This window comes from Dama dama, chromosome 9 (assembly GCF_033118175.1).
Source record: "Dama dama isolate Ldn47 chromosome 9, ASM3311817v1, whole genome shotgun sequence".
Taxonomy (NCBI): Eukaryota; Metazoa; Chordata; class Mammalia; order Artiodactyla; family Cervidae; genus Dama; species Dama dama.
Window position 1 is genome coordinate 53,145,638 of NC_083689.1, and position 27,998 is coordinate 53,173,635.

The window sequence follows — 27,998 nt, forward strand, 5'->3', positions numbered from 1 at the left end:
CAAGGGCAAAGGTAAAAGAACAAAGGAAAAATATAAAGCCATTCTTTTAATATAAAATCATTTAATTTCTTTCTCTGTTAAAATACACTCAGTCCAGATGCTGTGAATCAGGTGACCAGATTTTTCAGGATTCTCACTCCACCATAAGCTGATTCCATCTTTGTCAAACCTGGTTTTGGTCACAGAACATTCATATCTTTAATTACAAATACTCAATGTGATGCAAATGATGTAATCAATATCTAACACATAGGTATATAGTTTCTTGGTGGTCACTGCACGAGGTATCAACAATGCAGGCTCAAAAAATAAGATGTATAGTAAGTTGGTCCTTTCCAAAAATATATTAGGACACTAAGCTTACGCCTTAAATGAATAAAAAATAAATACTAATTAAGTGCTAGCTCCTGTGAGAAACAATGCATGCAGACAATGAACTCGCATGTGTGGCCATTCATAACAGAAAGCTCTGGAATCCCAACAGTGTCTCCTCACAAAGCCAGTCCTGAGTGTGAGGATGTAAATGAGAGTAACACATAGCTTGGCCAGGTTGCTGGATTCCACGTGGGGTTTGGAGTAGCATAATTTCTAAGTTTCCAACAGAAAGAATAGCAATGGTGTTTTCTTACTGGTCACTTCTCCCAAACTGTGAGCCCTGGAGCCGATCAAGGAAGTTCAGAAGCCTTGTAGTTTTAGCAGATGAACCCCAGGGTTGCTAATCTGGGGACACAGATGCCTTCAAATTGTGGTGCCCTTTGTAATGAGAAGGGTTTTTATCCTACCCTCCTCACTTTTGATCATGCACTGCAGAAGGCACTTCCATTCTTTTGAGAGCTTCAGTTTCTGCTTGAGCCTCAAGCCCTACTTCTTAGCCCCGTCTCCAGTCTGCATTCATGCTCACAAAAATAGTCGAGAGCTGCATGCCAAGTTCTGACAGCAAGAATAAGCCATAACTAGAAAGTTTATATATGATAAAACCTTCCAAATGATGTAGGCAAGAGGAAAACACTTATTTTACCACCATGCAAACAACCCATTTAAAAATGCAACCCAGAAAATTACAGTTTAACAATATTCTGGACATTACCAAATAGATTAAACTATCCTTCAATCCAAAGCACATACCATCCCCTTGAGGAAAACCAGATGTGAGTGTTGTGGTCTATTAGATAATAAATAAAACGGTACTATCAGTGCTATAAAAACAGACAACAGACTTGACATCTAATGAAGTGAGTTAGTATTGCCTCTATTGAGTATCATCACAGATAACTCATCTCTGCCATGAAATCCATAAAATGTGTGACTATACTATTCATGGGCACCTAGAACAGGGACTTTTAACCTGTCAAGTCAGTTTAATTATGGCCCATTTTCTAGCAGAGGTTGGAGTTGGGGAGAGTAGAGCTTTGATTTTTGTATGTATAGGAAAACAACTTTCTACAGCCCATCTGGCTCACAGGCACATTTTACCATGTAAATCCTTTCAGTCACTCCAAGGGGAACAAGGAAGTCCCCCCAAACCCAGGAAGGCAGACCTAGTCGGGTGACAAAAATTTGGCCATCTCTGGAGCTGCTCTCCCTCCCTGGAACTGAGCAGGTGTCTCCTACCAGCCACCAAAGTCCCACTCTTAACCTCTGCACTCATCTCCTGACCCTGTGGGATGCCCCGAGGTGGACCCATACTAAATACATCTGCTTAAATCGTGGCTCTGCCACTGAAAGGAGAAACTCTACTTTGGAAATGAGTTTTAATGTAGACTTTCCTTGCAACAGGAACTTTTCTTCCATCCTGAAAAAAACTTGGAGTGTTGACTATAGTCACCTACTGATCCTTCTAGGTTCAGATTCATGATAGAATCTGCGCAGCTCAATCCTATAGCTCACCTCCACAAGAAGTCCCAGAACCACACAGTCCATGAGATGGCTTCCCTCTTCCTTGTCACCAGTGGGAAGAGTTGCCTCTTTTTGTTTGGTATGATAAGTGGTGTAGTGAGGTGTGCTGAGTGGATGCAGGACTGCCATAGAAAGGATACCAGGTCCCAGGCTGGGAGGTGGTGCGGGAGGGGCATCCTTGGGAAAGCTTCTGCTTTTACCAATATGGCTAGAATCACCTGAGCAAGGAGGATGTGCACTCACTTTGTACTTGATAATCAGCCTACCATCTAGCTCTGCCATAACCAGTTGTGTGACCCAGGTCAACCATGTAGCCTCTCTGGGCCGATGTTCTCATCCATACCAGGCACTTAACAGACACTGACTACGTGAAAAAAGCATCTCCTATCACAACCACAGGTCACTGGGTTAGACAAAGTGATTGCTGGGCCAACGCCAGATCCCGCCAGGCCCCAAAGCCACAGACTAAGGGTCTTTCCTCTCTATCTCTAGATCTGAGCAGCCTGGCTAGATGGGAATGTCTCCTCTTAGGTCTGACCACTGTACCTCTATGGGGTATAGGGACTCAGCTCAAGTGTGATGCTGCAAGGAAAAATGACAACATTCTCTGGGTTCTATGATGGACTAGGGAAACTGTACTGAACAGCTGAGACTCAGGCTTGCATTTTACCTTTACCCCTGGCCCCTGTTTCTGTGTGTCCATTGAACTGTTTACTCAATAACTCTTAATTTCTGGGCCCTCTGTAAGAGAGAGGGTTAAGAAAGTAAAAGAAACTGAAATCAGGTAGTTTGCTAACGCCAGTAACTGAATATAGATTAGGCAAATGGAAAACTGTGGACAACAGTTTGCGTTTCTCTGCGGTCCCCTTTGAAAATGGAAAGCTGAGTTGTCAAAACAACTGCATCTGGTGGGGAGATGACTTTAACAAAAGGAGAGGTATAATTCTCGTTGCACATTGTAAACAACCAATATTAAGCTGCTTTGGCTAAACCTAGGAATGACTGGGTATTAAGACTTCACTGAAGAAAGAAGAAAATATGAATCTGCTCTGGGATGCCCTGAACTACATTCCTAGAGGCAGGTAGGTACGGCGCAGGGGGCTGGATCTAATGCTTGGCCATGAATTTAGATGACGTGCCCCTTGTTCCTGAAGCCAACCCCCAGGAAGGATTCTGTGATGACAAGTCTGGCTCCATGCTGAAGCGCCTCCAACTCTGCCCACCAAACAAAGTTAGTAAATTGTGAAATGTTCATCATTTCCTAATTTTGTATTATAAAATGGAATTAGGAACATAAACAGTAACATGTAGCAAAACCCCGAGCCTGCGTACAACTATCAGCCTCTCAGCCACCTCTGCGTAGGCCAATAAGTTTGGAAAGTTTTTCACAGTTTTCAAGTTTCAGCGATTCTGCTTTCTGTTTCAATCGTTCATCTCTGTATAATCCTGCCAAATTGGTCAACTCCGACTCTGAAAGATAAAAGAGGTAACCAGTTCATCAAGAGAGTTGAGCTCCTTTGTTTCACTTCAATACTTCTGGAAGCAGAGCTCCTTTTACTTTATTTAATGCTTTTTCTTTCAATTAAGTTTAAGAAAAAAAACTCATTTACTCGAGAAACATGTATCAGGAAGCTATACCACACCAGGTGCTGAGGATTAAGGGACACCTGTGATCCTGGAGTCCGACAGTATCTGTGCTCCATTACAAAAGCACGGGACTTAGTTCTTATCAATAGAACATTTGGCACCAGACTTAGGAAACCTGCACGTGTGCAGTAAGAGGAGACTCTGTTTCAAGGCTTTCCTACGAATGGTATTCAGATGGCAGTTGGGAGAGAATGGAGTCCGATCGCCTGTTCCTGTCATCTGAAACAAAGGCAGCTGCTTCACCCTTCCCAAGTTGCTGGAGCATAACTCACGCGCTGACGGACACAGAGCCCTCCTCTGGGGGCCTGCCTGCTCTAGGTACCCAGGCTGCCGGCTGCGTCCTTCATGCCCTCACCACATGGGGGGCCCCTAACTCAAAGGGCAAAGGCAGCTGGGCTCTTTTGAAAGTGAAATCATCTGGATCCAGTGACCTCTATCTCCTTGACAAAATGTATTTTATTTTCTCCTCATAGTGGAGAAGGTCATTCTATTTTTAACCAGAATATAATCTCTGCTGTCCTCCCGGTCTCAGCAGTGGTTTGGCTACCTCTCTTTTTTATTCTTTTGTATAGTTTCAGAGACACTCTGAGGAAGGAATGCCTGAAGAGAACCTCCAGAGGCGTGTTGTGTATTAACAGGAAGGCATGCTTGGAGGGCCTGTGTAGCTTCAACAGCAGACAGCTACTCAGTGTTTAAAGGCCCATACTTGTGAAAAATGCTATTTTAATCATTCTTAAATATGCCTATTCATTCTTAATCATCTTGCTGACAGATTTTGTTTTTCTTGGTGAAAGAGAGGCACCTGTCTGATTAATCAGCAAACTGACTGGAAACAGGACTTAATACTTAGCCAGGGGGAACAATGCGCATTGGTTTCTGAATAAGTCTCTATCAACACAAAATATTGGCATTTCTGCTCACAGTGATTCCGTTTACACCAAGTAAGACACAAAGTGCAGATTAAGTGCAGAACTTTAGGGCGAGGGGTGGGGATGCATAAAAACCCACCCTCTACAATAGGGGTTCAGAGCCCGGGCCCTGGCCCAGCAGTTGCTTGGCAAGCAGCGAGTCTCCTAGGCTCCAGAACAATGTGCTTTCACCCCGTGGTGTGGGGCCTGCATTGCGTGCCAGCCAGAGCTTGCCTTGGCATGGGCATCCTCGGGGTGATGCGGCTTCATGGAGGATCATCGGCTGCACCTAAATGAGAGCCCTTGCTGCCTTGTTCCACCCAGAGCTGGGCACTGACTCCATTTGTCTGGCTGCTTCGGCATGTGGGAAACCTGTTCAAGAGGGCTCTGTGGTCCTCTGAAGTCACAGCTGCACCAGTATGTAGAGCAGATTCTGTGGCTCAGCTTTTCCTTGAAATGATTTCCTTAGGTTTTTTTGTTACTGACCTTATCCAAATGTCTCATTGCCTAAAATCTCATTCCAGAAAACACTAACAGCTAGTGATTCTATTTTCTACACTGACAACCACTGTAATAAGCTGATGAAAGAGAACATACGTGCACATATATGAATGCTTTCTCAAAACATGCTCCAAAGGTTGAGAACCCTGCTCCAGAGGAATGACCCTGCACAAGGACAGTGTTTCAAGGAACCATGGCCCACACCCCATGATCATGGTTGGAAAACTTCTCTCCAGACAGCCACTGAATCCTTTTGTACTTCAATGAACAAAAGCTCAACTCAATGAATATGTTACTTTTGACAAGTTCTGTTAATATTCAGTACCTTCTAAGGAAAAACAAAATCTTTGGCAGAGGCAGAATCAAGGGAACATGTTTTTCTTCTCTGCATAATGTTTTCCCTGCCCTGAATGCCAGTGTAATAGAACAGAGCATTGAAGCCTTCAGAGTAAACTAACTTGGGCAAATTGCCAAGAGAACCAAGTCCCAGAGCCTCCTCTCCCAAAATACTCTGCCCAAAAGCCCAGATGGGAGTCCTGACAGATCCCAACCACCCTCAGGATCCAGCCCTGCGAGACAGAGCTACATCCAGTTGAGCAAGGCCAAGCAAGATCTGGATTTTGTTAGGATCCAAGCACTTACTATATACTAGACACTATGCTAAGTGTTATACTCATGTCATCTTCTTTTTTTTTTTTTTTCATGTCATCTTCTATAATCCATACAACCTCTTTGGGAGGAAGTTCATTTTATCCCCATTTCAAAGTCTAAGCTTCTGCCCTCTCTGCTATCCTGCTCCAGAGCATGGAAAGTTCTCCTCTGCCAGGCAGGGCTGGGGTCCCAGTCCTGCTCAGCTAGGTCAGGAGGCAGTCCTGCCTTTTATTTTGGTCTGTCCCAGCCCAGGGCCATGGCCACCTCCCCTGGCATTGGCTTTATTATCTAGATGCAGCCGTGAAGGAGTAGACAGGGCGATCAGTGTTTACAGTAAAGGAGTACTCATAGAAATTCACTCTGATGAAGCATTCTAAGGAAGAGCAGAGCAAAGAAATTAACAAAAGATTTTAAAAGACAATGGCTAAACTTTGCTAAAAGCAGTTTCCATTCGGTATTTTGCCAAGACTGAACTTTGTTCTCAAGCAGGTTTATTTTTACAACCTCCATCCATGTGCTAAATTTAACCATGTTGGCTGCACTTGCTGCTGGATCCGGAGGGCAGATGCTGCCTGTTCTCAAATGGCACTTGGGTTGTGTGGAGGCTCCGGACAGCCACCATCCTTAAATGCCAGAAATAGATTTTTAAGGGGTGTGTGCTGATAACCCCCAGTTTGGAACTTGTGGGTACACGTGTCATGCTCACCCACTTGATTATACCTGGAGGGTGCCAAAGCCCTGGAAGCAGGCCTCGCGAGGATGGGGACGCAAGGCTAGAAGCCACCTTAGGTGTAATCCTTTCCATGAAAGTGTTAGTCGCTGAGTTGTGTCAAATTCTTTGTGACCCCATGGAATGTAGCCTGCCAGGCTCTTCTGTCCATGGGATTCTCCTGGCAAGACTACTGGAGTGGGTTGCCATTTCCTTCTCCAGGGGATCTTCCTGACCCAGGAATCGAAACCGGGTCTCCTGAATTGCAGGCAGAGTCTTTACCGTCTGAGCCACCAGGAAATCTTAACCATGAGCTCTTTGCATAGTTCTAGCTGGTGTGTGGGTGTGTGTGGGGGGGAGGGTTTAAGAAATATATATTTTCATCAATTTCTTGCATAAAGCAACAAATTCAAAACCCTCTCAGGGCCTAAAACAATGGAGACTCTTAGGACATACACTGACCCTCACCTGATTTGGATCAGGTGATCAATTATAATGCCTTTAAGTCTAAGGCCTCTATCTTGCTCTAAAATTATTTCCTGGTTTTTGAAACTAGAAAAACCTAGTTTAACAGTGAGATAGGGTTACTTCCAGACCTCTAGTTTTTTGTTTTTTCAATAAAAAAAGCAATGGCCTCCTCCTGCTGAATTCCCCCTTACATTCACGTCAATGCCCACCATGCTCCTAAGGCACTGAGAGGTCAGGTGGGCTCCACTCTACAGGAGTAGACAGTGGATACAAGGTTCCTCAGGGCCAGGGTTAGGACACTAGCCCTGCTCAGTGATCCCTAGTTCTCAGCAGTTTCACTTTTTCCAGTCCTGAGAATCCTCTCTTCAAAAGACGTTTGTTGAGCATCTGTTCTGAAGCAAAGACTGTGCCAAGGGCTTGGGACACAAAATTAGTAAGACATGGTTCTTGACCTCAGAGAGCCCAGAGTCCAGCAGGGAGACTGTCATGTACCTAGAGAACACTAACACTGTGAGGGTGGTACTGTCTCAGTAGGATGAGTAAAGGGCTTTAAACACACAGAGGAAGGAAAGATTAACTTGGGGTGGGGTTGGGGTGCAGATGGGTCAGCAAATGCTTAGTAGCACTGTGACTGAGGATCTAAATTTATCAGACACTGTTAGATGTTTAATAATACCCAGTGATAGGTTTTTTAAAATGAGTTAATTTGCTTTTTAAAAATTAGCCAAAGCCAAGTTTTATAAGATACAATTACGTGTGTGTGTGTGGGGGGGGGGGGGCAGGGGGAATTCAAGTGGGATGAAAAGGAGCCTGTTGGCTGAGGCAGGGCTGCCTTGTTACAGCACTCTCCATGAATGCTCACTGGAGTCATAAGCCAAATCGTAAGCCAACACCATCACCCTTGCTGTCTCCAGACAGGGAAACAGTGTGGAAGGCCTGCTCCAATGAGAGAGTCACTTTTGTTCTGTGTGGCCACAGCTGATTGGAGGGGAAGAGAAGGGGCACCAGACTCAATAACAACAACCTATCAAACTTTGCTTAGGCTGGATCAGGTTTCCCTCTGGGAAATGTGGAATTAGGAAACAATGGACCAAAGCAGCAAGCTACTTAAAGAGGAAGCTTGTGATGTAGAAAGAGGCAAATGAATGGTGGGGTTGGGTGAGTTGGGAGAACAAATAGGAGGGTGGCAACCAAAATAAACTAGGGCAAATCAAGGCTGTGAAGGAGGAGAGCTTGAAAAAAACGTAGGAAAGCAGTTGGTAAAAGAAAGGACAGAAGGCAGATAGGCAGACAGATGTAGCAACTCAGAGACAGACAGACAGGCAACTAGTACTGCCTAAGTCCCTAAAGATTTCAAGCCCTGGCCACATGTATCCTGTCAATAAACTTCCCTTTTTATTATAATATTTCTAATATCCTGAATGGGCCTCTGTCCTGTCCTTGTTCAGATAAACATGAGTAGCTCAGAAAGAGAGGAGAGATCAGTACGCTGGGGATACCTCAGGGTGGCACCAGCTAAAGCCCCTTTTAGAGCATCTTACTTTGTTGTTTCTCCTTCCAACAACTGGTCTGGATGTAATCAATGTAATCCTTCTCTATCGTTTTCTCCAGGTCTCGCAGAGATGCACCTCTGTAGGCCTTGTCAAAGTTTTTATCCACGAAGTAAGGCACCTGTAGGTTCTGGGTTTCTCTAGAAATGGTGTGGCCCAAGGTCCTAAAACAAGGAGAGGCTCAGGTTTGCTTGTTATATTTGGAAGTATCACTCTTAGCACTGGCCTTGCTGACATCATCATCACACTTACCTTTTCATAGATGCAGATACCATTTCTAACACATCAACATTTATTATTTCCCAAGCGAAGCAGTAAGTGCAATGTCGTCACTGTCGCTACTCTATGAGCATGTTTCAAGTGGATTCAGTCTCAGCATATTTACTTTATTCTCTTAAATGAGTCATCTCCCTGTCTTCTTTCTCCCGCTTTCTCTCTCTTTAAATTTAAGACATACATCATGATGGGTTTACATATATTGTGAAATGATTACCACAATGTCTAACATGTCTAATAGGTAATCCGCTAACATCTGTCTTCTCATATAGATACAATAAAAAGAAAATAAAGAAGATTAAAAAAAAAAGACAAGAATAAAGGAAAAAACTTTTCCTTGTGATGAGAACTCTTACTAGTCTCTTTAACTTTTCTATTATTTCCTATCATACAGCAGTGTTAACCACTATAACACTGTATTGTATGTGACATACATCGTATTTACTAATATTTATCTTAGAACTATTAGTTTGCACCTTTGACCATCTTCCTTCAATTCCCCCTCCCTCTCTCCTCAATCTTTGGTAACCAGAAATTTGATCTCCTTTTCTGAGTTTTTTTTTTAGATTCCACATATAAGTGAGATCATACAGTATTTGTCTTTCTCTGACTTACTTTGTTTAGCATAATGCTTTCAGAGTCCCTCAGTGTAGTCAGAAATGCTAGAATTTTCATTTTTTAGGGCTGAATAATATTCCTCTGTGTGTATATATGCGCGTGCGTGTGTGTGTGTGTGTGTGTGTGTGTGTAGGCTTTTTCCATGTCTTGGCTACCATAAACATTGTTGCTATGAACATGAAGGTGCAGCTACCTGGATTCACCTCTCTTAGATTGTTTTCTCTGTTAAAAGTAGAATGCTGAATGCTTAAAAAGCAATTTATATATTCTGCAGGACCTGGCATGGCAGCTGGCACAGAGTGGCTACTGGTAAATGTAGGTTGAATGAAATGATTGCTATTGTAAACTATTCACAAATAACTAGACAGCTTATACTAACTTAGTTCCAATTTTTAGGACATGATAAAAAGTATTTCACACATAGCTGTTAGATGAGAACTGCAAAAAAACTGAGACAAAAGATTTCAATTATACCTCCAGGCTAACTCTTAGTGATATCCAAGTCTCTGGTGTTCAGAAACTTTAACAGGTCGTAGGTTAACTAAAGTCTAACCATAAGAAAGTATAGAAGGGAGCTCAAATTCCAGTTAAAACAATGTGATGGTAATGTGCAAATCCATACTGACTTTGTTCACACTGAACAAAGTCTATCTTAAAGGAGTTATATTTGACCTTTTCCTAGCTTTTCCTTTGATCTCTTCACTCTTGGATCTTGCTGGATGTCTAAGAGCTCAGGCCATGATTGCTCTTGCCTCTCTCTGGAAAGCTGGGGGCAGATTCCTGCCTGCCTCACTGGCCTGACGAGAAAGGAGGTAGCCATAACATATGGAGAAATATGGAAAGTCAGGAAATTAGAGGGACTCAGGCCAGCGTGACCTGATAGCAGTAACCTCTCTCTGAGTCTCAGCTTGCCTCTCTGTAAAATGAAGATACCGATCTAGAATGATAGCCTTAAAGCTATAGTGATCACCAACATGAGCTCTTCCTCTTAGGTACTGTTCCGCGACAGAGTCCACATTTGAAAGGTGTTTGTCTACTAAACTGTAATTGTGAATAAAGGCTCATTTCCCATTATTAATTAAAAAAAAAAACCAGTGATTCTCAAATTTAGTATGGACCAGAATTATTTGGAAGGCTTGTTAAAACTCATATTGCTGGTTCTCACCTCTAGAGTTTCTGATTCAATAGATACAGAGTAAGGTCTAAGAGTTTGCACTTATAACATGTTGCCATTCAATGCTTGATCTAGGGATGCTTGGTCTAGGGATGCTTGGTTTAGGGATCAAACTTTGAGAACTGATTTAACTGAAATACTTAATTGAAGAAATTTAAAAATTCCTATCAGAGCTCATATTTTTCATGCAATACAAACTTCATAATGATTTCTATATTTTTAGCGAAAGCAAAGAAATGAGATAGTGTGGTTTGACTGTACAGTCTTATGAATAAAAGTCCTATTCTTGCAGTTTCTTAAATTGGACATAATCACTAGATCTTAGTTACTACGTTCTCAGATTCACAGGGGTGCAGCGATACTTTCACAAGCTCATTAAGGTCCTTTCTAACTCTAACATGGAACTCTAACTTCTAACATGGAATGTTAAAGATTTAATCTGAACCTGGAGTTAGTCTGTTAATCCCTCAGAAACCAGCTGTTGCTGTTCCGCAGTTGACCAGATGATGTCGCTGTAGAACAAAACAATCCAGGTCCTAAGTGCATGGGAAACTGCCTGAAGTAATTTTGAGCCTCTACATTAATACTATCCAGCTGTCCCTTTAAACACAAAACCAGTGTTTTCTACAACAAAAGGTGACATGAAATGTTGGTAATGTACCAGCTTGTTGTTAAGAAAGATTTGTAAGTATCTGACTTACGATTTATAGAATAGACTATATGGGGGATTAGCAGCTAGCAGCTGAGTAATCACAGATATGATCACAATCACCAGAACTGGAAGTAACTGAATAAATGCAGAATATGTAGTCTGAAAAAGAAAAAATATTTGGTGTAAGTGCTGTTCATAAATATAAAGCTTACTGAAAATAGGAGTTTTCCCAAAGAAAATATGCATTACCAGTGCATTGCACATTGCCCAAAGTTTTTCTGAGAAGGTTGTGTTTTCTGCTGAGAAGTACCAAACAGCTCCATTCTGTCTGCTGAAAAGGCTGAAGGGGGCCCACCCACAATCTGGACTGACACTCAGTAATCCTGCAGCCTCCTTCTCCAAGACCAATGCAGCAGACACCTGTGCGCTAGTCTGCCCAGCCTGTGACCCTCACGAAGTCATGTTATCATGCAGCTCTGTTGCCTTAGCCTCAGCTGAGCAGACTGGGGGACATCTGGCAGACATCTAACCATAGCAGGGATGATCACATTCTCCCTCCTAAGAATCTGGGCTTGAGATTCATCACCATTCACTGCTAGGCAGTCACTTGAAAGGACACATACTCAGAGGCACTGTAGACTGGACACTTGCAAGGGGAAGTAGAAAAGCCAGGCTGCTTAGAGAGAACAAAGCGGATGCAGAGAGTCAGGAAAACTGGAGACAGTCTGGCCCCAAGAGTCACGGACAGCACAGCTGCGTGATGCCTGACAGCACCCCAGTTCCTGGTTCCCATCTGTCACAAGGCCCAGCGTGCTTCCTGCCCTTGAGCTTCATGAGACTCCCTCGATCCCTTAATTTAAACCCCCTTTAGTACTGAATATTATAAAGGGGGTCCCTAATTCTCTGCAGTCAAGAAAATCTTTTTCAAGACAGCCCCATAGGGGAACATATTTCCTGGGACAGTCACCAAAGAATGGGTGGGGGAGGGGGGTACCATTCTGGCCTATTTGGGCCAGTTATCCAGCTCTTCTTACCATGCTTCCACTTTCCTAAAGCACGCTTTAGCACATATCTCAAGCTGAACTTCAAAAACCTGATCTTACTCCATAAAGGTCAGTTTCAGTACGAGCGTTTATGGGCAGCTGTTGTCCTGTCCTCCCCAGGTACCTGAGGCTTATCCTCTTCCTCTTCCTTCCGTGTCTGCATTCTCTCATGTCGGTGCCGCCGGCGGTAATAGTGTGTGTCATCTGTCACATTTGAAAACATATGAATATTTCCTGGAAAAGAAAGAAAAATACTTAGCACACAATATGGCACACACCTCTTCCTTGCCTTTTCCAAAGTCTGTGCTTCCAACTAGGCTCTTTGAGGGTAGGGTATTGTCCCATTTTACCCAGTAGAAAAATAAGACAGTAGGTATATCAAGTGAACCAGCTGAAAATGGGACATGCTTAGCTCTCTCACCCTTATTTAAACAGTCCTTTGTAACTAGTGAGTGAGAGAAACCCGAGAGGCAGAGAAAGAAACAGCACTTGGACCATGAATCCTGTCTGACATGCTCTTATCTGCCTTCTTGCCCAATATCAGATTATATCACTAGCATCTTTAATAGCAACTCCACAAAATTCAATTTACTTCCAAGGCATTTAATTAACCCAACTTCCAACTCTCTGGGGCTATTTTTCTAACCTTTACCTTTATATAAGTGCTAGTTCACAATAATTATAGGAATTTTGTTTCTAATTTATAAAACACTTAAAAAATATCCAATCCCCACAGCAGCCCTGTGAGGTTGGTATTATCAGCACCATTTTTTGGTAAGGAAACTAGATCAGATGGACTAAGTAAAAATCATGCATAGTTGGAGGCTGGAGACGACTTCAACCTCAGCTTATCTGATTCCAAAGTCTTGTTGTTTCCACCATACCATGGCCTGTCTATTCAGATCCTGAAAATATATATGACTGTTTTTGGCCACGCCACGTGGCATATGGGATCTTAGCTCTCTGACCAGGGATCAAACCTGAGCCCCCTGCAGTAGAAGTGCAGTCTTAACCACTGGACCACTGAACCACTGGACCAGGGACGTCCCTAAGACTTTTTAAATGAAAAAATTTGGGATACTAACCTGTAGGAAAATGTCCTCCAAAGAAGACATTGAATAGCTCTTCTGGAGTGATGTCGGTTTCAAAGTCCCTGTAATAATTATAAGGTCTGGCTCGAGGGGCAGTGAAAGTCACCTGTTCATCTCCATATTCATCATAGCGGAGTCTCTTGTCAGGATTGCTCAGGACTGCAAAGGCATTTCCTATTGCTGCAACAAAAACAAAAAGCACCAGAGTACACAGGCTTTGTTGCAGCTGAGGGTAATCACAGTAGTAGCAGTGAAGAGCCCAGAGTAACAGTGAAGAGTTGGTGCTGGACAACTTCACAGTGACCCAAGGAGAGGTGCTTGGGCCTGGAAAGTTCACCGAAGTGCTTGCCCTTGAAATCTTCCCAAGATCTAGTCTGATAAGCCTGAAACAACACTGGAGTCAAGATAAACTTAGAAGTACTGTTCTCCCTTATAAAAAATGTGTTATTTCATTTGAGAGCAATCGTTTATGGTCAGAAACAGTTTATACATAAGCAATGGTATTCTAACATGAAGTCACATAAACAAGTCTCCTGAATAAAATAATAAATAAAAATCCTCCTACTTGTTAAAAGCAAAGTCCTCAGTCAACAGTCTTATCTCAGCTTAACTTCTAAACATAGTCTTTAGAAATTAGGAAATGTATCTCCAGGGAATTCCCTGGTCGTACAGTGGTTAGAACCTGTGCTTCCACTGCCAAGGGTCCAGGTTCATTCCCTGGTCGGGGAACTAAGATCCCACAAGCCAATCATCGTGGCTTTAAAAAAAAAAAAAAAAGTATGTCCAGTGCCTCAGTGAGGGATCAAAGTCTGAATAGACTACATAAGCATACCATCACTTCTCCTCCCTGTGCACAAACGTGCAAACTTTGTCCAATTTCATTTAAACATTCAGTCAGTACCACCAATCAAAGAATCACCAATCAAAGAAATCTTAAAAAAAATCTTTTAAGTCATTCCCACCTGCCTACCTTTAATTCAGTCAACACTATCAGAAACATAGTCAGAAAGAGCATTTCCTTGTGATTCTTCTAGTCAGGGAACTGAATTAATTATTTATAGCAATAAAATAGTTAAGCAGAAAAAAACAAACAGAAAAACCTAAACAGAGTTGTTTAAACATTCACATCTCTTGAAATCTGGCAGATTTCTTAGAGAAATGGCATTAGTCTGTGACGCACCCTACATGAAGGTATGAGGAGAATGTGGTTTATCTGTTTCCTTATAGAAACTGTGGGGAGAATGAGATTCACAAAGGCACTCAACAAAGGTAGCTTGTTCTCTAAGGTAAATACTGACTTTAAAAAAATGTCTCAGATCTATCTTTTTTTTTTTTTTTTTTTTTACTTTTTCTTTTTTACAAACATTTATTTATTTGGCTGTGCCACATCTTAGTTGGGGCATTAGGGATCTTTAATCATTTAGTTGTAGCACGTGGGATCCAGTTCCCCAACCAGGGATTGAACCTGGGTCCCCTGCATTGCAAGCACTGAGTCTTAGCCACTGGACCACCAGAGAAGTCCCTATTTTTCCTTTCGAAAAATTCAAATCTCCAGAAAAGTTGAAAAAAATAGTACAATAAACACCTTTGCCCTTATTCATCAATATTAGCATTTTACCACTTTGCTTTTCTCAATGCTCTACACATACATGCATATATATAATATGTGTTCATTTTTCTTGCTGAATCACTTGGAAGTAGGCCGAAGATATTATGACACTTCACTCCTATATATTTCAGCATACACCTCTGAAGAAGAAAGATACTCTCTTACATGATCAAAATATCATATCACAGTTAAGAAAATGAACACCAATTCATTATCACCCAGTAAATCCATTCAGGGTTAATGTACTGCCTTTGGTTTCACATTTCTTTAGTTTCTTTTCATCTGGAACAGTCTCCCCACCTTTTTTGCTTTTATTTTAATGAATTTTTTGAAGAGTAGTTCAGTGTTCTTTGTAGAATGTTCCATATTTTTATTGTTTCCTCTTTATTAGATTCAGGTCAAACATTCTGATATTAGTATTACAACATGTAATGTTAAATTGTTCTAGTAATGGTGATGATAATTTAGATCACTTGCTTAAAGTAGTAACAGCTAGCTATCTCCATTACTTAGAAAATTTTCCCTGTGCAATCTGGGCTTCCCAAGTGGCTCAGTGGTAAAGAATCTACCTGCCAATGTAGCAGACTGGGGTTTGATCCCTGGGTTGGGAAGATCCCTTGGAGAAGGAAATGGCAACCCATTCCAGTATTCTTGCCTGGGAAATCCCACAGACAGAGGAGCCCGGCGGGCTATAGTCCATGGGGTCACAAAAGAGTCCGGCATGATTTAGCAACTAAATAACAACAAAATCAGTAAGTATTCTGTGGGATGATACTTTGACATTATGTGAGTATTCTATTCAACAACAACCTATTACCCAATGGTTTTAGCATTCACTGACAATCCTTTCCTGAATCAATGACATTCCTCAGGATGAAGCTCTTAAGTAAAATTTTATTTATGTACTGGATCCAAAATATTTTTTGAGAATATGTTTCTGAAAGTATCACAGAAATCAATGGAAAAACCTTTGATCTATAACTATGTTTTTGCTCTTTACAAAGTCTTATAAAGCCTTTTTATACTAACCACATGTTTATAATGGAGGTTTCATGAACAGAGTTTCACGGTCAAAGAAGTTTTGAAATGCTGTCTAGGCCCTACTTGCAAGTGGCTACCAACCTTTAAGTTCCACAAGAGGAATCATATCAGTTTTACTTACCCTGGCACCTGGCACATAGATCTTCAATAAATATTTGCTGAATCAAAGAATAAAAGGTTCTCTAAGGTATTACAGAGAAACCAAGTATTTTGTTTTTTCCAAAAGAAATTAAGGTCAGAAATTAAGGACAGAGCTATGCTAATAATCACTATCTAAGAGGTGTGGCAGAGAAAAACAAGACCCTGCTTGTGGCCTTAGAAAACAATTACAAGGGAGGCTGGAAACAACTTGCTGTGACCAAACATCACAAGGAGGGCATAATTAAGCATTAGTTTAGGATCAGACCTTTGAAAGCATCTGTTGCTCCAGGAGCACAGTTCTTGTCAGGATGAAATTTCAGGGCAAGTTTTCGGTAAGCTTTCTTAAGCTCTTCATCACTAGCATCTCGTGAAACTCCCAGAATTTCATAGTAATTTCTGCATTTCTTGATCCTAAAAACACAAATCAGAAACATTTTTTTGGTATGTCTACAAAAGTCCCTTTTGTACAATTAATTGCAAAATAGTAAATCAATCCTCTTTCCAATATGTGAGCCCCAAACCAGAAAGAAAGAAAGAAAACTGGTGAACACATTAATGAATCATTCAATTCACTAACAACATTCTCCTCCCAGAGAGCTTAATTCCTTTCAAAGTATTTTTACATATAATATTTTATTCTTTCTATATCCCTGTAAGTGGGTAGAATAACTATACTAATCCTTATATTAAGGCCCAATCTAAGGTCCTCAAAGTTGAACCACAGGACAGCAAAGGCAGAAGAAATACCCTAACCATTTTTTTTTAATGTACCCCTTTTTTTGTGGCTATCTTTTTATACTTTGTTTTAAAAAGTTATAAAGGCACCTTACCTACCTCCTGAGAAATCTGTATGCAGGTCAAGAAGCAGCAGTTAGAACTGGACATGGAACAACAGACTGGTTCCAGATTGGGAAAGGAGTATGTCAAGGTTGTATATTGTCACCCTGTTTATTTAGCTTATATGCAGAGTGTATCATGCAAAATTCCAGACTGGATGAAGCACAAGCTGGAATCAAGCTTGCGGGAGAAATATCAATAACCCTTATGGCAGAAAGCGAAGAAGAACTAAAGAGCCTCTTGATAAAAGTGAAAGAGGAGAGTGAAAAAGTTGGCTTAAAACTCAACATTCAGAAAACTAAGATAATGGGATCCGGTCCCATCACTTCATGGCAAATAGATGGGGAACAATGGAAACAGTGGCAGACTTTATTTTGGGGGGCTCCAAAATCACTGCAGATGGTGACTGCAGCCATGAAATTAAAAGATGTTTCCTCCTTGGAAGAAAAGTTATGATCAACCTAGACAGCATATTAAAAAGCAGAAACAACAAAATTCTGTAAAGCAATTATCCTTCATAAAAAAATAAATTGAAAAAAGAGCAGAGACATCACTTTGCCAACAAAAGTCTGTCTAGTCAAAGCTACGGTTTTTCCAGGAGTCATATATGGATGTGAGAGTTGGACTATAAAGAAAGCTGAGTGCTGAAGAATTGATGCTTTTGAACTGTGGTGTTGGAGAAGATTCTTGAGAGTCCCTTGGACTGCAAGGATATCAAAGCAGTCCATCCTAAAGGAAATGAGTCCTGAATATTCATTGGAAGGACTGATGCTGAAGCTGAAACTCCAATAATTTGGCCACCTGATGCAAAGAACAGACTCATTGGAAAAGACCCAGATGCTGGGAAAGATTGAAGGCAGAAGGAGAAGGGGAAGACAGAGGATGAGATGGTTGGATGGCATCACCGACTTGGACAAGAGTTTGAGCAAGCTCTGAGAGTTGGTGATGGACAGGGAAGCCTGGCATGCTGAAGTCCATGGGGTTGCAAAAAGTTGGACATGACTGAGCAACTGAACTGAACTGATGGTAGAAGAAAAATATCCAAAATACTAAACTATATACAGTGAAACAACTTCCTGCTTCCCCATTTTCTGTCCCCCAATCTCCTATGCTAAGAATAACCACAGTTAGAAGTTTTCTGTGGGGATTTCCTTGGTAACCTAGTAGTTAGGATTCTGAGCTTTCACTGCCGTAACCCAGGTTCAACCCCTGACCAGGGAACTGAGATCCTACAAGATGCATAGCACGGCCAAAAAAAAAAAGTTTTCTCTGATTCCTATGTATAGAGACAGCAGATGTATAGCAACGGCCCCATTTCTTTCTTTTTTCTTTTTCTTATTAATACCTAAATGTAAGCATATTATAATCACCCTTCTACATCTTTTTTTAAAACAACAATTTGTCTTGGGGATTGACCAGTAACTTACAGAGAAGAGAAGTACAGGGATAATAGTTTATACCACCAGAGCAGCAGTTCTGAACTTTTTTATATAAAAAGTCTTTTATACTCTTATAAAAAGATATAATTGGATGTTATATAGCCTCTCAAGTGAAAAAGGCAAATATGTGTTTGTATTATTATGAAAATATTGTGGTTTTTTTTTTTGGGGGGGGGGGCTGCACCAAGCAGCATGTGGAACTTTCCTGATCAGTGGTCAAACCTGCACCCCCTGCAGTGGAAGCAAAGAATCTTAACCACTGGATCACCAGGGAAGTTCACAAAGGTAGTTTAAAACTTGCAGACCCCTCTCCAAAATGGTCTTGGGATTCCCAAACCATGCCTTGGAGAATGGATGGACTACAACATGAACTCTGGAGTCAAAATGCCTTGGTTGGCATCTGACTTTGCTGTGGACTTAACTTTGTGAATTGTGTTATCTTTTGAAATGGGCTAATAATTATACCTATATTTCACCGAGCTGTTATAATTAAATTAAGTGTTCATTAAAATGCTTGATAGCATCTGACATGATGTAAATATTGGCTATTGTTAAAAATCTACCACATTCTACAGATGGCCAACAGGCACACAAAAAGATCTCAACATTGCTAATTACTAGAGAAATGCGAATCAAAACTACAAAGAGGGATCTATCACCTCACATTGGTCAGAATGGCCATCATCTAAAAGTCTACAAAATACAAATGCTTGAGTCGGTGTGGAAAAAAGGAAACCCTCATACATTCTTGGGAGGAAAATAAATTGGTGCAGCCACTATGGAGAACAGTATGGTGGTTCCTTAAAAAAACTAAAAATAGACCATATGATCCTGGACATACATCCGGAAAAGATGAAAACTCTAATTTGAAAAGATACATGCACTCCAGTGTACACAGCAGCACTCTTTACAACATCCAGATGAATGGATAAAAAAGGTGTGGTGTATAGACACACACACACACACACACACACACACACACACACACACACACAGTGGAATATTACTCAGCCATAAAAAAGAATGAAATGCCATTTGTAGCAACAAGGATGGACCTAGAGATTATCATACTAGGTGAGGTAAGTCAGACAAAGACAAATGTCATATGATATCACTTGTATGTGGATTATAAAAAGATGACACAAATGAGCTGATTTACAAAACAGATACAGACTCACTGACAGAGAAAACAAATTTATGGTTACCAGAGGGGAAAGCTGTCTAGGTTGGCCATAACTTTCCTTCCAAGGAGTAAGCATCTTTTAATTTCATGGCTGCAGTCACCATCTGCAATGATTTTGGAGCCCCCCAAAATAAAGTCTGCCACTGTTTCCACATCTATTTGCCATGAAGTGATGGGACCAGATGCCATGATCTTAGTTTTCTGAATGTTGAGCTTTAAGCCAACTTTTTCACTTTCTTTTTTTTTTTCCTCTTTCACTTTCATCAAGAGGCTCTTTAGTTCTTCTTCACTTTCTGCCATAATGGTGGTGTCATCTGCATATCTGAGGTTATTGATATTTCTCCCGGCAATCTTGATTCCAGTTTGTGCTTCATCCAGTCCAGCATTTCTCATGATGTACTCTACATATAAGTTAAATAAGCAGGCTGACAATATATAGCCTTGACATACCCCTTTCCCGATTTGGAACCAGTCTGTTGTTCCATGTCCAGTTCTAACTGTTGCTTCCTGACCTGCATACAGATTTCTTAAGAGGCAGGTCAGGTGGTCTGGTATTCCCATCTCTTGAAGAATTTTCCACAGTTTGTTGTGATCCACACAGTCAAAGGCTTTGGCATAGTCAATACAGCAGAAGTAGATGTTTTTCTGGAACTCTCTTGCTTTTTCAATGACCCAGCGGATGTTGGATTTGATCCCTGGTTCCTCTGCCTTTTCTAAAACCATCTTGAACATCTGGAAGTTCACGGTTCATGTATTGTTGAAGCCTGGCTTGGAGAATTTTGAGCATTACTTTACTAGCATGTGAGATGAGTGCAACTGTGCGGTAGTTTGAGCACTCTTTTGCATTGCCTTTCTTGGGACTGGAATGAAAACTGACCTTTTCCAGTCCTGGGGCCACTGCTGAGTTTTCCAAATTTGCTGGCATATTGAGTGCAGCACTTTCACAGCATCATCAAGGCCCGTCTAGTCAAGGCTATGGTTTTCCCAGTGGTCATGTATGGATGTGAGTTGGACTATAAAGAAAGCTGAGCACTGAAGAATTGATGCTTTTGAACTGTGGTGTTGGAGGAGACTTTTGAGAGTCTCCTGGACTACAAGGAGATCCAACCAGTCCACCCTAAAGGAGATCAGTCCTGAGTGTTCACTGCAAGGACTGATGTTGAAGCTGAAACTCTAATACTTTGGCCACCTGATGCAAAGAACTGACTCAAGACCCTGATGCTGGGAAAGACTTAAGGCAGGAGAAGAAGGGGATGATAGAGGATGAGATGGCTGGATGACATCACCGACTCAATGGACACAGAGTTTGGGTAAACTCCGGGAGTTGGTGATGGACAGGTAGGCCTGGTGTGCTGCAGTCCATGAGGTCGCCAAGAGTCAGACACGATTGAGCGACTGAACTGAACTGAGGGGAAAGCAGGGGTGGGGGAGTGGGAAGGAACAGGACAGATTAGGACTTGGGGATTAAAACATAAATACTACTTTATATAAAATAATCAATAAGGTCATATTATATATATATATAGCACAAGGAACTGTACTCAGTATCTTATAATAATCTATAATAGAAAAGAATCTGAAAAAGAACATATATATATATTCAGTTTTATATAACACAATACTTTGCTGCACACTAGAAACTAACACAACATTGTAAATCAACTATACTTTAAAAAAAAAAAATCTACCACATTCTTCTAAAGGGTGCATATTCTTGCACTGTTATGGATGTACGGGTTCCCAGGTGGTTCAGTGGTAAAGAATCCCCCTGTCAATGCAGGAGACTTGGATCTGATCCCTGGGTCAGGAAGATCCCCTTGAGGAGGAAATGGCACCCTACTCCAGTGTTCTTGCCTAGAAAAATCCCATGGACTGAGGAGCCTGGTGGGCAACAATCCATAGGGTTGCAAAGAGTCAGACACAACTGAGCGACTGAGCACGCATGCATGTACATTCCCTACTGATGGGCATTTAAAGTACCTCCAGTTTTTTCTATCACACAACTCAGTTGAGCAGGCAGAGGCTCACAGCGTTGCTGAAGAGTTCATGATAAGTTAGTAACCCAGTTGGGACTATTAATGCAGGGTCTGGAATGTCAGTCGGGGCCCTTCCCCCATCCTATGGATTCCCCACCCTAGTTTCCAATTCCTGATTCCATGGCAAATAGTCTTCTGCCTCTCTCTTTCTCTTTCCATCTGTCCCTTGTCAGATATATAATTTGAAGGTATTTTCTCCTATTTTGTGGGTTGATTTTTCACCTTCTTGATGGTATCTTTTGAAGTACAAAATTTTTAATTTTGACGAAGTCCAATTTGCCTATATTTTCTAACTTGTACTTTAGTTGTCAACACAAAATCACTCCCTAATCTAATGTCACAAAGCTTTACATTTATGTTTTCTTCTACGAGTTTTATAGTTTTAGCTCTTATATTTAGGTCTTGGGTCTTAGAATTAATTTTTTAATTTGTGTGAGGAAGGAGTCCAAGTTCATTTTTTGCATGTGGATATTCAGTTGTCCCAACAAGAAGACTAGTCTTTCCCCCATTAAATTGTCTTGGCACTCTTGTAAAAAATCAATTAATCATAAATATAAGGGTTTATCTCAGGAGTATCAATTCTATTTCATTGATCTAAATGCCTATCCTATGCTAGTGCACACTATCTTCATTCTGAATCTTTGCAGTAGGTTTTGAAATTGGGAAGTATGAGTCTTCCAACTTTGCACTTTTTTTCCAAGACTGTTTTGGCTTCCCTGGTGGCTCAGATGGTAAAGAATCTGCTTGCAATGCAGGAGACACAGGTTCAATCCCTGGGTTGGGAAGATCCCCTGGAGAAGGGAATGGCTACCCACTCCAGTATTCTTGCCTGGATAATCCCATGGACAGAGAAGCTTGGAGGGTTACAGTGCATGGGGGTCACAAAGAGTTGGACACGACTGAGTGACTAACACTTGGTTACTCTAGGTTCTTTGCGTTTTCATATGAATTTCAGGATCAGATTGTCAATTTCTGCAAAAAAAGGTAATTGGGAATTTAATAGGGATTGTGTTGAATCTGTGGATCAATCTGAGGAATATTATCAATATTAAGATTGCTGGGAAAAATATCAATAACCTCAGATAAGCAGATGACAACATCCTTATGGAAGAAAATGAAGAAGAACTAAAGAGCCTCTTGACGAAAGTGAGAGGAGAGTGAAAAAGTGGCTTAAAACTCAACATTCAGAAAACTAAGATCATGGCATCTAGTCCTATCACTTCATGGCAAATAGATGGGGAAACAATGGAAACAGAGAGAGATTTATCTTTTTGGGCTCCAAAATCACTGCAGTTGGTGACTGCAGCCATGAAATTATAAGACGCCTGCTCCTTGGAAGAAAAGCTATGACCAACCTAGGCAGCATATTAAAAAGCAGAGATATTACTTTACCAACAAAGGTCCATATAGTCAAAGCTATGTTTTTTCCATAAGTCATGTATGGATGTGAGAGCTGGACCATAAAGAAAGCTGACCTCCAAAGAATTGATGCTTTTGAATTGTGTTGTTGGAGAAGACTCTTGAGAGTCCTTTGGACTGCAAGGAGATCAAAACACTCAATCCTAAGGGAAATCAGTCCTGAATATTCATTGGAAGGACTAATGCTCAAGCTGAAACTCCAATACTTTGGCCACCTGATGTGAAGACCCTGATGCTGGGAAAGATCAAAGGCAGGAGGAAAAGGGGAAGACAGAGGATGAGATGGTTGGATGGCATCACTGAGTCGATGGACATGAGTTTGAGCAAGCTGCAGGAGCTGGTGATGGACAGGGAAGCCTGGTATGCTTCAGTCCATGGGGTCGTAGAGTTGAACATGACTGAGTGACTGAACTGAAACAACACTAAGCCTTTCAATTCATAAACACAGGCAAACTTCCCATTTATTTAGAGTTTCTTTAATTTCTTTTAATGAAGTTTGTAGTTTTCAATGTACAATCTTACAGTTGTTAAATTTATCCCTAAGCATTTTATTATTTTTGATGCTGTTATAAATGAAACTATTTTCATTTTCAGATTGTTCATTGCTAGTGTATAGAAAAATAATGATTTCCCTATGCAAGTTTTCCCTTATAGGTGCCCCAGGGCATAGACCCATTGTTGCTACTGGTTTTTCCTAAGTTATATATCAAAGACTCCAGAAGGCTTTTCCTCGAAGAGTCAACCAGGTGGTTCTCAGGACCCTGCGGCAGCCGCTGGCTCCTAAAGAAAGTCCATGACCGTAGGCACCTCTGTCTCTACCCTCCATGGTCATGACGCCACCTGGCCTTCTCTTGCATGTTGGACAAAGGACAAACCACAAGAGTTTCTGATCATCACTTTCAAATGAGGGTTTTTCTCAAAATAGCAGTTACTGCCAGGGGAAGGGAGCGAGGTTTTATTCATTTCCACAGTTTATACTGAACCCTTTGGAATTACTGTTTTTCCCAAATTTTTCTCTGGTGGTGGATGTGTCATTGAGCCAGCCATCCCCCGAACTCTTAGTACCCCCACACTGCCAGCCAGGAGGGGGTCACTACCCTCCAGGATCTTCTCTTGGCTCTCTTTTAAAAGTTCCCCAACAAATAGGATTCTTGCTGGGAAAGGAAGCTTGGTTAAGACATGCCAAATATGGCTTTATAAATAAAGTCCTGCCCTATGATGAAGTGGCCACCCTAGCCCAGAGAGATGCTCAGAATTGGATATGGATGAGAGCGACCTGCTTGGGCTGACCCCAGTGCTTTGCCCCCACCACCCCGATCCTCTGGTTTCAGTAGACGTCCCTAGATGGGCTGAGCCATGTGCAATAAGAACATAGATCCTAACAGATCCCCTGAGAAGCTATATTTCTTGATTAGAATTCTGAAATTGTATATCTATAAATATATGTTTATTAAGTGAAAAAAAGAAAATTAATGATTTTTGTATACTGATCTTTGCTGAAGTCATTTATTAGTTCTAATAGTTTGTGTGTGCATATTCCTTAAAATTTTCTATACTAGATCATAACATATGTGAATACAGTTTTACTTCTTTTTTCCAATCTGGTTGGCTTCTTACTTTTCTTGCCTAATTGCCCTGGCTTGAACCTCCAGCACAATGTTGAATAGTAATATCTAGAGTGAATGTACTTGTCTTGTTCCTGTCCTGCTTCTGATCTTGGAGAGCATCAAATTATTCATCATTAAGTACGATGTTAGCTGTGGATTTTTTGTAGATGACCTTTATCTGGTTGAGGAAGTTCCTTTCTATTCCTAGTGTACTGAATTTTGTTATCATGAGAGTGTTGGATTTTGTCAAATGCTTTTTCTACACCTATTGAAATGATCATATGACTTTTGTCTTTCATTCTATTAATATGGTATATTACATTATTTTATTTTTATGTGTTAAACAACCTTGTACTCCTAGGATAAATCTCACTTGGTCAAGATATATAATCCTTTTTACATATTTTATATGTTGCATAAATCTGTACCCATCTTGTGATGCTTTCATCTGTTTTTGGTTATAGGGTAATACTAGTCTCATAGAATGACTTGGAAAGTGTTCCCTTATTTGGTATTTTCTATAATAGTTAATGAAAGATTAGTTAATTCTTCTTCAGACATCTGGTAGAATTCACCAGTTAAGTCATCAGTGCCTGGGCTTTTATTTGTGGGAAATTGAATTTATCCATTTAAGTTCTCTAATTTGTTGGCATATAATTGTTCACAGTATCCTCTTACATAATCATTATTTTTTTAATCATTATCTTATTATGTAAGATTGGTAGTGATATCCCCTATTTCACTTCTGATTTTAGTTATCTGAGTCTTCTCCCTTTTATGGCTTGGTCAGTCTAGCTAAAAGTTTGTCAGTTTTGTTGATAACCAACAACTTTTGGTTTCGTTGATCTCTATTGTTTTGCTGTCCTTTATTTATTTTCACTCTGTATTATTTCCTTCTGTTTGTTTGAATTTAGTTTGTTCTTCTTTTTTTAGATTATTGATTTGAGATTTTAGAAAAATAAACATTTATAGCTATAAATTTCCTCTAAGTATTGCTTTAGCTGTATCCTATGTTTTGGTACATTGTGTTTTCATTTTCAATCATCTCAAAGTATTTTCTAGTTTTCCTTGTGACTTCTTCTGTGACCTATTTGTTGTTTAGGAATATGTTGTTTAATTTTCACATATTTGTGAATTACCCAAATTTCCTTCTGTTGTCAATTTCGAAGAACATACAGTGTTTTATTTTAATCTTTTTAATTTATTAAGGCTGTTTTATAGCCTAACATATGGTCTACTCTAGATAATCTTCCATGTATACTTGAGAAGATTGTACATCCTGCTGTTGTTGAGTAGGATGTTGTACAGATGTCTGTTATGTCAACATGGTTTTCCCTGATTCTCTTAGAGTAGAAGCAGGGCAGTTACTTCAGATTATAGCCTAACATTCTACTTCTACCTAACTTTGCCTCTGAGGCCAAGATGTTATTGTGCTTCAATGATAATAATAATAATAGCAGTCAATACTTACGGAACTTACGGAATCTGTGCTAGGCACTCTACATAAAATCACTCATTTAATCCCACCACAGGCTCACCTTTGTACTCCAAGCAGTTGCTCCTCTGTATAAGTGGAATTCCCCTCACCCTGTCGGGTCTGATTCCATTCATTCTCAGACTTCTTTTCCTTCTGTCCCTTCATGCAGTTACAGCAACCACAGGGGTCATGACTTTCAGGAGGTCTGTCTTCTGGGTATTTGTTTCTTCTGATTGCATCAATGTAAGCTGCAAAACAACAGCACCTCCATGAGGGTTCACTCTGACCTGCAAATCAACTTTGTTACTGGCCTTAGCTATCTGGGAGGCTGCCTGTAGGCCAGTGAATGTTTGAGGACCAGGTTAGTGGTGTCATACTGACTTTTACAAATCCAAATCCATACAAAGCAGAAGAAACATCTTCCTTGACAAAACAATACAGAAAATATAGAAGCAATCATGAAAAACTTTTAACGTCAGAAACATGAAGCATTAAAATGTCTATCATCCCTATAGGCATCAGCCAGCAAATAATCTTGATTCAGGGCCAGTAAAGGCACTCCAGAGGCATCTGCCCAATACCTTGGATTTGGGCAGCACCGGGGAAGTCTATTTCTCTGTGGTTCATGGTCAGAAGAGAATTGTTCATAACATATTATTTTTCGTTGCAATGTTTTCCACCACTAAGATTTAAAGTAGAGATGAGTTCAATGTTTAAACGGTTATAGAACTAATACGTACAAGACATTTGGCTAGATAGATCAAGGAGGTGTATCGGTAAGACCTACTCCTGACCACAAAGAGGTTACTGTTTAAAGGGAGAGGAGTTAATTAATCATAATGCCTGCAGAGTGTGAAGAGGGCCATAGCAATATAGTCAAAGAAGGCAGAATGCTCATGTCCTGTCTAGAGGATCTGGGTAAGACAAAGAACCCTTTTCTCCTGCTTAACATCTTAGTGACTACCCATTGCTCCATGTCCAGATCTCTTCTCATGGGCCCAGCCTGTCACTTTAGCTTCAAATCTCACCACAAGCTCCTCTGTACTCTTCGTTCTACCACAACAATCTCCCTTCAGATCAGCAATGCCTTGTTTTCTCTGGGCCTTAGCACATGCTGTTCCTTCTGCCTGCAAAACTTTTCTCTAAGTAGTTCTGGCTAGCTCCAGCGCATCCTTCACGTCATCATATGTAACGCTTTCTTCATGAGGCCTCCTCTGAAACCCAGGTCGTGTTGAGTGCCTTAACAGGATGCCCCCCAAAACCTACGACCTTGCTGTGTAGCCCAGGACTTTTGGCCTTCTTTTGTAACTGTTTACCTGTCAAACTCCCCCAGTAGACTGAGAGTTCTGTGGGCTCAGGGGACCATGTCTGTCAAATCCATAATGCAGAATACATAATAGGCCTTGGTTCAGTCCTCTTTGCCTGACTGTAGGATGGAATGGGCTGGCCTATCCGTCCCAGTGCTGGATGCACAGACAAGACGAAACCCAGGTCTAGGGTCAAGCAGCCCAGTTTGGAGGTGAGGATAAGGGCCGGGTAAGCAAGCTGCGGGAGACCGCGTTACCCCGCCCACCCTGGCGCGGGCGGGGCCTGATAGCTGCAGGCCCTGGGCGGGGCTGGGGGCCGGAGGCAACAAGTCGTCACAGGTGACTGTGGGTACCGAGCCGGGTCCTCAGCTTGAGCCAACGCTCCGGGATTCCATATCCCGGTCCCCTGTCCTGGACAGTCTCCTACCTCACCAGGAACCCCACTCAGGCCCAGCATCTTCTCATAGGCCTCTGTCCTTCATCTCAGGCCCAGGATCTCAGCCCTTTCTGGTGCCAGCAGGAGTCCCATCCTTGATTTCTCCGAGATCCTGCCCTGTCCCACCCTCCGGCCAGGACCTGGTACCTTCCGTCCAGCGCTCCCCGCTCCCCAAAGTCGCTGCCATATCGGTTCCCAGTCAGCAGGTCTGCCGAGCCTCCCCCGCGCCCGAGGCTAAAAGGGAAGGGGGGCAAAAAAGCGCGAGGCACGATGGTCATTGTA

At 41.4% G+C, this 27,998-nt stretch overlaps 1 protein-coding gene across 1 annotated transcript; it reads right to left on the minus strand.

Moving 5' to 3' along the window:
* Positions 1 to 41: 41 nt before the first annotated feature.
* On the minus strand, positions 42 to 27,966 carry DNAJC18 (DnaJ heat shock protein family (Hsp40) member C18). The gene is made up of 8 exons (XM_061151442.1): positions 27,864 to 27,966; positions 26,035 to 26,221; positions 16,241 to 16,386; positions 13,179 to 13,364; positions 12,218 to 12,327; positions 11,100 to 11,209; positions 8,322 to 8,494; positions 42 to 3,366 (listed from the first exon to the last, which is right to left on the minus strand). Exons 1-8 carry the CDS (start codon positions 27,901 to 27,903, stop codon positions 3,242 to 3,244), a joined length of 1,077 nt encoding a protein of 358 aa, XP_061007425.1. The 5' UTR covers positions 27,904 to 27,966; the 3' UTR covers positions 42 to 3,241.
* Positions 27,967 to 27,998: the final 32 nt, after the last annotated feature.

Excerpts from the sequence above, each read along its gene's own strand:
- DNAJC18 (XM_061151442.1), bottom strand. The coding sequence starts at position 27,903 with ATGGCAGCGACTTTGGGGAGCGGGGAGCGCTGGACGGAAG. Across the intron at positions 16,387-26,034 it reads CAACTGCTTGGAGTACAAAG|GATCAAGAAATGCAGAAATT; the intron begins GTGAGCCTGTGG and ends TTGTGTTTTTAG. Across the intron at positions 8,495-11,099 it reads TATAGTCTATTCTATAAATC|GACCTTGGGCCACACCATTT; the intron begins GTAAGTCAGATA and ends TCCTTGTTTTAG.